General features: G+C 40.5%; 1 protein-coding gene across 1 annotated transcript in view; it reads right to left on the reverse strand.

Moving 5' to 3' along the window:
* mdga2a (MAM domain containing glycosylphosphatidylinositol anchor 2a) overlaps positions 1-11,134 on the reverse strand; it is a 570,544-nt gene that overhangs the window by 150,088 nt on the left and 409,322 nt on the right. Inside the window, exon 11 of the mRNA XM_048600082.1 lies at positions 6,308-6,488. Coding sequence (XP_048456039.1) covers positions 6,308-6,488 — 181 coding nt within the window. The remainder of the gene's footprint in view (positions 1-6,307; positions 6,489-11,134) is intronic.

Genomic DNA, 11,134 nt, shown 5'->3' on the forward strand with positions numbered 1-11,134 from the left:
CCTGCTCCTATGATGCTGCTTGGCCTGCTGTGTTCATCCAGCTCTACACCTTGTAATCTCAGATTCTCCAGCATCTGCAGTTCCTACTATCATTGAAGACAATTAGCCCTTACAGTCAGATAAGTAGAAAATTATTGTGATGCACAAAAGAATTGAACATGTGTTTTTGTTCTGTCTTCACAAAAGAGGGTGCAAATAATTTCTCAGAAATGTTAGGAACTCAAGTGTTTAGTGAGAGGGAGGAATTGAAGAAAATCAATATTATTAACAAAACAAATGGTTCTACAGAAATTCCTGGGGTTAAGGGCTGACAAATCCCCAAGGTCTGACCACCTGTATTGCAGAGCACTAAAGGAAGTGGCCCTCGAAATATTGGATGCAATAGCATCTTCTAAAATTCTGGAGACTCTGGAACAGCTCCACAGAGTGGAGATTGGCAAATGTAACTCCAATATTTAACAAAGGAGGGAGGGGAAGAACAGACAATTATGGACCAGTTAACATCAGTAGGAAAAATTCTAGAATCTGTTATAAAAGATGAGATAACAGAACACTTGGAATGCATTAATGAGATTAGGTAAATTCAGATGAGTTTATGAAAGGGAAATCCTATTTAACTGATTTTCTGGAGTTTTTTGGCAATGTAACTAATAGAAAAGCTAAGAGAGAACTTTAATAGCTTAAGGGAGGTGATGCATTTGGATTTTGAAAAGGCTTTTGATAAGATCCCATGTAAGAGTTAATGGGCAAAATTAAAGCACATGGGATTGGGATAATATCCTAGCATGGATTGAGAACTCGTTGACAGGCTAAGAATTAGAGAGTGGTAATAAATAGGTCATTTTCTGTGTAGCATGCAGTGACGAGTATGTAATGCAGGAATCAGTACTTCGACCCCAACTATTGACAATATGGATTTGGAACTTGCGTGAGAGAACCAAATGCAATATTTCCAAGTTTGTCGATGACACAAAAATGGTCAGGATTGTGAGTTGTGAGTAATAAGGACAATGCAAGGAGGCTTCATGGAAATCTAGACAAATCGAGTGTGTGGGCAAGCACATGGTGGGCACAATGTGAAGTAGATAAATGTGAAGTTATACACTTCGGTGTGAGAAACAGAAAAGCACAGTAGTATTTAATTGGTGATATATTGAGAAATGTGAATGTACAATAGGATCCTGTACACCAGCCAATGAAAGTAAACATCAGGTGCAGCAAGCAATTAGGAAGACAAATGTATGTTGGCCTTCATTGCAGGACAATTTGAGTTCAGAAATAGATATGTCTTACTGCAGTCATACAGGGCCTTGGTGAGTCTGCATCTGAAGTCTTGTGTATGTAAGGTTCTTGAGTAGATCTGTAGCTCAGGTTGTGGATGCTGTGGTTGGTTGGCTCGCCGAACTGGTTCGCAGACGTGTCATTACCCTGCTGGGTAACATCATCACTGCAGACTCCGATGAAGCGCTGTTGTGTTTTCCCGCCTGTTATTTAAAATCCGGGGTCCATTGGATTAGATTACCTCATTTCCGGTTTTTCTTCGCAGTGGTGTATATAAAGTGTCTAGCTCTATGTGCTTGTTGATGGCCTTCTTGGTGGAGAACCACGCCTCTAGGAATTCCTGTGCTTGTCTCTGTTTGGCCTGTGCTAGGATCCTGGTGCTGTCCCAATTGAATTGGTGGTTGTCCTTATCCATGTGAATGGAGATGAGTGAGTACTGGTCGTATTTTTTTGTTGCTAGATGGTGTTCATCAACAAACATGTACAACTGTATAGTTTTGGCCTCCCTAATAGGAGATACTTGATATAGAGGGACTGCAGCAAAAGTTCATAGACTCATATTGGGGACGGCAGGAGCATTCTATGAGGAGAGACTGGTTTGACTGGGCCTGTATTCACTAGAGTTTAGAAGAATGAGAAGGGAACTGATTGAAACATATAAAATTATTAGAGGACTGGACAGACTAGATATAGGGAGAATGTTTCCCTTAGAACTAGGGCCACAGTCTCAGGATTTGGAGTCGGTCGTATACGATTGACATAAGGTAACATTTCTTTACTCTGAGGGTGGTCAATCTGTGGAATTTGCTAGCACAGAAAACTATGATGTTTGTGTCACTGTATCTATTAAAGAAAGAGATTGATATATTTTCAAATGTTAGAGGCATCAATGGGTATGGGGAGAAGCAGAAATATTGTACTGAATTGACCAAATAATGTTGAAAGGTAGAGCACTCTCAAAGGCCTACATGTGCTTCTGGTTTCGACAATACAGCTCTGTGGAGGATACTGTTAGGCAATATTAACACAGTCATTTTTGAATGCCTGTCTGCAGGAGTCTTCTCTGTCACACCATGGACTGTTCAGCTCTCACCAGTATAGCTGTAGTGTGTGCTCTCAATGGACAAAAAGCAATGGAAATTTCTGATTACAAAAGAAAAGTGATTAAAATGCTTGAGAAAAACCAAGAACTGGAAGTACTATACTGAATATCCACACAACTGTAGAAGAAGAGGCAGTGGAACTGGGAGGCATGGATTCAGGTCATGAAATCACAGTTGGTGAGACCAAGACAGTAAGTGCCCTGGTCGATGCACAAACATGTTCCAGATTATGAGTAGTCAGAAAGACGAGTCGATTCTCAAGGCCCCAAACAACTGGAGGATGACTGCCAATGTCATCAAAGACTATGGAGCAGGAAGTTGGCACGCCATTTTTTATGTCATCTGACATTGCATTCACAAGTGGTTAAGAAAGTCCAGCTAGCTCTATTTGGATTTCATTGGGTTAATTGTATATTTAGATGTCACCTTGCTGATTAATTGTTGATAATGAATTTTAACACACTACACCACTGACTGGTTCCTTCATTTATTCATATATGACTGGTCCATCAGCAGATTAATGGATAATGGGTGCGGTGAGAAACAGCACACTGAATGACATCAATGTATTTCCCAAGACTGAGACTCACATGATTATAACTTCTGATCTGTAACATTTTAAGGATTTTCAAGAAAAGGACAACAGGCTACAGCAGCTAGAAGATTTACTTTATTAAATTGGTATGTGGGGAAGGTTTGTGAGAAACTTCTCTATAGCTGTGAGTCATCAGATGCTCTCACACATATCATACTACCTTTTGCCTGTGCTCCTTTGAAGTCGTCACTGTACAATGCCTGGACACCATCCTTCTCCATATCCTTATCCTTGAAGGAAGTATCATGCCCCAAGTTGACCGCATTGTTCAACACTTCTCTGTATTTTAGCACGAGCTTTTGCAGTGAACAGCTGACCACAAACATACACAATACCTTTGCTGGAACATATTGAGAGGGTGCGGTGGGTAAGAGCTCTGTGAGCCACATCTCCAGAAGCAATAGCTCACACGATGGTCACTTGAGTTGTCCTATGGCACCAACTGCATCTCTCCTCTGCATTTGTACTTAGTCCTCGACAGTCATAAAGCGCTAAAGGAGCACCTGAAATGGCCAGGTATGTCGGATTACTGAAATATAACGGCATCCTCACAGTTTCCCAGGAACCTTGTACAAACCTGAAAGATCCTTTTGTAGTGCTCTCACACACTCATGCATTGAGAAAGAGGATATTTTAGTTAATGGAGGCTGCTGTGTACTCTCTGGAAGCCTTCAGGACCATATACATGTCATCAATGATGGTCCTGATTCCAACAGGATTCTCAGTCTGACTGTCCAGGTATGTGTATCAGCATATATATTGACCGACCCTCTTCAATAGAACATTGGTTAATGCGGAAACTTAATGGGGGAAATGAGCTACAGAATATGTGATTCCATAGATATCAATAATGGATTCTGGGAATGATCCTGAGGTGTAGAGATTCAGCACAACAGACTGAATCACTACAACCTGGGGAGTGTACCATTTCCCATTGGTCTCGGATCCTCTCCCATCACATTGTACAGTCTCACTGGAGAGGCACAATCTTTGGCAACACTGCTGCTCCAGCATTTGTGGAAAGCAGGGCCTTGAAAGTAAAACCTTTCTGGTGGATGGTGTGTTCTATGCAAGAGGCTGGTACTTCTGTGCCTTTTTTGTCCTTCCAGCCCCTGATCCTGCTGCCTGAGTGCTGCAGTCCTATTCCCATGGCTGCTGCACCTTCCCTTTGTGATGTTCCTAACTGGAGATCTCAAGATCTTACTGAAAGGGGCACACTGAAAATTGTTGCAATCAGTTCTCAGGGCCTTGAACCCCAAACTCCAAGCATACAACTGCTAAGTCAAAGAGAACACTCAATCAGGATGCCTCCATTGTGTCAGTTAGATTTGGTTAGCCTCCAGGTTGGTATTGCCACTGCCTACTCTTTTTCACCCTCCCTACAGCTACCACTTACAATGGCTGTTGACTACAGTAACAACTGATCTTCAACTGAACATCCACTTGAGGTTGTTGACCTGCTCACCGAGCTGGCATGTTTTGGTTCAGACAATTCATCACCATGCTAGGTGATATCATCAGTGGAGCCTCCGATGGAGTGATGTTATTCTACTCCACTCGGAATTTATACTGTCCGGTCCGCTATGGTGAGTAGTGTCATTTCCAGTTTTGATCTGTATGGGTTTGTATATGGGGTCCAATTCTATGTTTGTTGATTGCATTATGCATTGAGAACCATGCCTCTAGGAATTTCCGTGTGTGTCTATGTTTGGCTTGGGCTACTATTGTTACCTTGCCCCAGTTAAACTGATGGCCTTCATTGTCTGAGTGTATTGATATTAAGGAGAGTTCATCATGTCATTTTGCTGCTAGCTGATGTTCATGTATTCTGATGTCTAGTTTCCTTCCTGTCTGTCCGATGTAATGTTTGTGGCAGTCGTTGCATGGTATTTTGTAAACCACGTTGGTTCTGCATGTTGTTGGAATGGGTTCTTTAATCCTTGTTTGTCATAGAGTGGCTGTGGGCTTGTGCGCTATCATGAGCTCTAGTGGTTGCAGGAATCTCGTTGTCAGAAGGTAGTTTACAAAATACCATGCAATGACTGCCACATACATTGCGTCGGACAGACAGGAAGGAAACTAGCCTTGAGAATACATGAACGTCAACTAGCAACAAAACTGCACAACGAACTCTCCTTAATACCGGTACACTCAGACAATGAAGGCCATCAGTTTAACTAGGGCAACATAACCATAGTAGCCCAAGCCAAAAATAGACACACACAGGAATTCCTAGAGGCATGGTTCTCCAACAGTAATGCACTCAACAAACATATAGAATTGGACCCCATATACAAACCCATACAGATCAAAACCAGAAATGACAGTATTCACCATAATGGACCAGACAGTATAAATTCCAAACGAAGTAGCATAACATCGCTTCGTCAGAGGCCTCACTGATGATGTCACCTAGCATGGTGATGAAATGTCTGAATGAGAACAAACTATCTCAGCGAGCAAGTCAACAAACTCACCCACAAACTGAGCTACAAATCTTTGCTAAAACCTTGAACATCCACTTCCTTAGAGCTGGCAAAGATGAAGTCCTGTTTCTCTCATGCTCCAAAATATAAAATCTGTGGTGTAAAGTAGCTTTTCAAGACCCAACTGTTTAGCAGGTATAATTACCTTCCCATTGCCTTTAATTATGACTTCTACCTGCCAGAATGGCCTCCTGTGGGATCTACCCTCCCCAACAGCAGGAACACATCAGGTTTCCCTCCTGACGCCATTTTACCATTATTCTGCTGTTCCACCTACCTCTCAGCCATCTTCAATTCTCACAAAACCCTGGCCTAAATCTCAATATATCTTGGCAACATGGACCACTGGGAGAATGTATAAATTATTGTATAAACATTACAGTACTATAAATCACTTCTTAAAAAAAGAATCAGTGTAGTATATTTTCTACTTCACTTTATTTTATAGGCCATTGGTGTGTTTACAACTTATAGTTGAGAATCTTTTTGACAAGATTCTCAAGTGTAATACACTAATGCGCGTCTTAAAATTAGTTAAGGTTAAGAGACTGACTGAACTGTCTTGCAGTTTTATCAAATTAGATCAAGATCCCAATCTAAGTAATTATATTGAATCAAAGACCTTTCCAACTTATAAAAAGCAAGGTATTAAAAGGCTGTGTCAGTGTTATATGATTTCCTTTATAAAAGCTGTAAACAATGTCCTGTATAATCAAAAGATATGTTCATAAATTATATATTTTAAAATTTTAAACAAGCTGACATATTCCTGGATTTATCTCAAGTAATTTATCTCTGGAGTATTTACAAAATTTTCAAATATCTCTTAGTATAATTCTTACCATCAGTGTACTTAATGACTCGAATGGTGGAATCACCTTCTCCAAATCGTGTGATCGGTGTCAAGCGAACTTCATAGGCCTCAGGCTTCAGTAGTTCAGTCAAGTTGTGTGTGATTAATTCTCCTGATTGGATCATAGTATTCATTGAAATTTCTTGTTCCCACCAACGCTGTTGGCCAGTCTGAAAATAAAGTGAGCAATAACACTGATCAGGAAACTGGGAATCACTTCAACAGACTTTTTGTTGTCAGCGTCGTTCAGAAAACTGACAAGAAGTGAAAAAAAAAAGTTGAATTTGGCATTAATAAATGTCAAAATTTTCTGTTCCACTAAAACTCAGAATCAAGAACAAGTCGAAGCTGAGCCAGATTTCTGCCTGTGCTGTTGGTCAGAGATAAATCTGAATTTATCTGGTAGGATGATTTTCAAATCTTGATGGAGAGGCAGTGGAACATGCACCAAGGAGGTGCTGTGAGAGACACACAAGCTATAATGGCGGAGTCACAGGAAAACAGATTAAGAAGACCATAGAGGCTGGTATGGAAGCCTGAAGGCAATTGCAAAGGTACCCATGCTTGTATTACTTCTAGACCTGACTACTGAAACGAAGGTACAATGAAGGTGGACTCTGGAAATCTGAAACAAACAAGAAGCATGTTGGAAAAACGCAGCAGGATTGGCAGTATCTAATGGAGTGAGAAAAACAGAGATAACATTTTAAGTCCAGTATGACTCTTCCTCAGAAATGATCACCCAGACTATTTCTTCTTCTCCTGATTACTGCAATGTACTCCTAATTGGCTTCCCAAATTGTACTAATTGTAAACTTGAAATCATTTAAGGACTTAATTTCAGTTCTGACTTGCTCAAAATCTTGTCCCCTCATTACCCTGTGCTCACTGACCTAACTACGACGCATCCCAGTTAGACGAACCCTCAATTATGAAATTCTCATTGAATCTATCTGAGAGATTCATCTCCTCTCCTTCAATTCACTTGTTTTAAGGTTCCTTGGTTTTAATCCCTCTAATATTGGTGACTGTGTTTTTAGCCACCTGGGCCTATCCTATGGAATTCCTCTCCAGGCCTCTCTATGTCTCCAACACCCTTCCTCTCTTCAAGACACTGCTTTAAACTTACCTCTTTGATGCTTTTGGTCATTGGCTCTGATACAGTATCAAATTTTGCTTCATTTTGTCTGTGAAGCTCACAATGATGTTTTGTTATGTAAAAGGTGTTACATTCATGCAAGTTGTTGTTGGAACAAAGAGTGAAAAGACAGAGAAATTGCAAATGAATTCGAATTAATTTGCTGAAAGATGGGAAGCGCATGGAAACCAGCAACACAAAGAGTGAGGGTGCAAGCTGCAGAACTTTGGTTGAACAGGAGTTACATATTGAAGAACATTGGGAAATGAGAAGTGTTCAGAAATTTGAGTCTTCAGGTAATCTAAGGTTTTAACAATTTAAGAGGTGACTGACAATAGCTGCATTGAGGGAATGTTGCAGCAATGAAAGTATGTTGCTGTTTTGGTGAATGGGATATAGAGTCAATGGGTCAGCTCTGGTCTAACTTGGGCACTGAGACAGTGTCTGGTTTTACCTGACCGAGCACAGAAGGAAAGGAAGAAAGTTAAGAGTTGAGATCTTGGCAGCAACTGAATTACATGACTTTACGCACTTCTAGTCATAGTGTCATATTGCATGGAAACAGACCCTTCAGCCCAACTTATCCACACCGACTGTGTTCCCAAACTAAACTAGTCCCACTTGCCTGCATTTGACCCATATCTCCGCAAACCTTTCCTTTTCATGTACTTACCCAAGTGTCTTTTAAATGTTGTAACTGTACCTGTATCCACCACATCATCTGGCAGTTCATTCCACACACTAACTACTCTCTGTGCAAAAAAGTTGTACTTCGTGTCCTTGTTAAAACTTTCTCCTCACACCTTAAAAATATGCTTCCTAGTTTTGAACTCTCCCACCCTAGGGAAAAGACACTTGCTATTCACCTTATCTATGCCCCTCATGATTTTATAAAGCTCTATAAGATTACCCTCAATCTCCTATGCTTAACAGAAGGGATGGACCATATAATGATGGGGCCAGGAAATTGGTGATACCCAAATGGCCAAAACTGGAGGAGTACAAAGAATAATGCAGAGACTGGAGACATTTATTCAGATCCCCAAAATGAGCTGGAGAACTAGCTGTGATCAACAAGTAGCCATTCAATTAGGAATTAAACAGTGAGATCAACTTGCAATGTGTTTAATCACATGGAGAGAAGTTTAACAAGTCTGGTTCTTCCTCAGAAGTTCTGGAGAGAGATCTCTCAAGCCAAGACATTGTCTCTGGTTTCTCTCCATGGATGCTGCTGGACCTGCTGAGCTTTTCCAGCAATTTCTAGTTTTGCTTCTGATTTACAGCATCTGCAGTTCTTTTGGTTTTTATTTTCCTAGCTACCATCAGATCTGAGGAAGGGTCACTCAACCCGAAACATTAACTCTGATTTCTCTCCACAAATGCTGCCAGACCTGCTGGGCTTTTCCAGCAATTTCTGTTTTCATTTCTGATTTACAGCATCCGCAGTTCTTTCAGTTTCTAACAAGTCTGGAGTGTGGTGGAATACTCTTCACATGCCTGGATGGTTATTGTTCCAAGCTCATTCAAGAAGTTCTGCTCAAGTTTAGGACAAAGGAGCTCAGTTGATTGACATCTCATCTATCATCAGAAGGAAACATTCCCCCTCCCAATGGAGTACCATGGCAGCTGTGTGTACCATCTACAGGATGCAATGCAGCAACTTATCAAGGTTTCTGTAGCATGACCTTCTGAACCCATGACCTCACCATCTAGACACATGCAACACCATCACTTCTAAGTTGTCCACCTTTGTGACTTGAACTTATATTACTTCATCATTGCTGAATCAAAACTCCAGAACTCTATATTTAACAACACTTCACTTGACGAAGGAGCAGCACTCCAAAAGCTTCTGATTTCAAATAAACCTGTTGGACTATAAATTAGTGGTGTGACTTCTGACCTTGTCCACCCCAGTCCAACACCAGCACCTCTACATCATAACAACACTTTGGCAGCACCTTCATCACAAGCACAGGAGCAGTTAGAAAAGGCAGTATACCACCCCCTTTATAATTGCAATGTGGGATGGACAAATGTTGGTCATGCCAATAACGCTCACATTCTGGGGATGAACTATTCAGTAAAAAACAATTTGAAGGCCAATGTCTCAGAATACAGGTTCTAAAGTCATAAAATTTTAAATATGATTTTATAAACCTCTATAAGGTCAACCCTCAAACTCCTTCGCTCCAGTGAAAAAAATCCCAGCCGATCCAGGCCCTCCTTACAACTCAAACCCTTCATTCCCGGCAACGTCCTAGTAAATCTCTTCTGAACCCTGTCCAGTTTAATAATCTCCTTCCCATAACAGGGAGACCAGAACTGGACATGGTACTCCAGAAAAGGCCTCACTAACATCCTGCACAAGCTCAACACGGCATGGTATATTACTTCTTAACCACCCTGGTTATGCAAATCTCATACAATTATGAACCTGAATGCCTCAGCCTGTCTGTCCTAGGTGATGGCCTAATGGTATTAAAACTGGACTGTTAATTCAGAGACCCAGGTAAAGAGCTGGGGACCTGGATTCGAATCCCACCACAACAGATGTTAGAATTTGAATTCAATAACAATCTAGAATTAGGATTCTCATGATGACCATGAAAAACGTATCTGGTTTACTAATGCCCTATAGGGAAGGAAACCGCCTTACCTGGTCTGGTCTACATATGACTCCAGACCCATAGCAATTTGCTTGACTCTTAACTGTCCAGAGACAGTTAGGGATGGGGAATAAATGCTGGCCTCGCTGGCATTTCCCTCATCCTGTGATTTAATTATAAGAACCCTAAATCCCTACTTTTAATTGTATAAGTCTTGCCTTTGTTTGTTTTACCAAAATGCAAGACCTTGCATGTATCCAAATTCAACTCCATTTGTCACTCTTCAGTCAATTGACCTAATTGATCAAGATTGCTTTGTAATCTTAGATAATCCTCTTCACTGTCCACTATAGCACAAACCTTGGAGTCATCTGCAAACTTACTGCCATGCTTCCTAAAATCTCATCTAAATTATTTACATATATAAATATATATAAATATAAATATATAATTAATATATAAATATATTATTTATAAATTTATTTATGACAAGCAAAAATGGACCCAGCACCAATCCCTATAGAACAATGCATGTCACAGGCCTTCAGTCCAAAAAACAACCCTCCATCATCATTCTCTGTCTCCAGCTGTTAAGTCAATTTTGTATCCAATTGGCAAGCTCACCCTGAATCTTATGTGATCTAACTTTACTAATGAGTCTTCTTTACAGAAATTTGTCAAAGGCTTTATTAAAGTTCATGAAAGTTAACATCTAATGCTCTGCCCTCATCAATCTTCTTGGTTACTTCCTCAAAAATTTCAATTATGTTTATGAGACATGATTTCTCTGTGGTTAGGATGCTGCCAAAGCATTCCTACAAGCAATGACACCAGGATTGCATAACAGAGCGCACGCTCTCTAGCCACTGAAAAAGTGTTACAATGCTCGTTTTCACATGAAATGTGACAGATTTTAAAGTTTTGAAAATTCAGGAGTAGGATTGACGGAATGTGCCAATGTCAGCTTCCCAGTTGCAGTAGTTTGCTTGTCTGGGTTCTAAAGAAGCTCAGACTTTCATTTGGGACAAATGAAGCCTGTTTGGTTAAAATAAGTGAGACCCTGTATAAA

This window comes from Rhincodon typus, chromosome 8, assembly GCF_021869965.1.
Source record: "Rhincodon typus isolate 14 chromosome 8, sRhiTyp1.1, whole genome shotgun sequence".
Classification (NCBI taxonomy): domain Eukaryota; kingdom Metazoa; phylum Chordata; class Chondrichthyes; order Orectolobiformes; family Rhincodontidae; genus Rhincodon; species Rhincodon typus.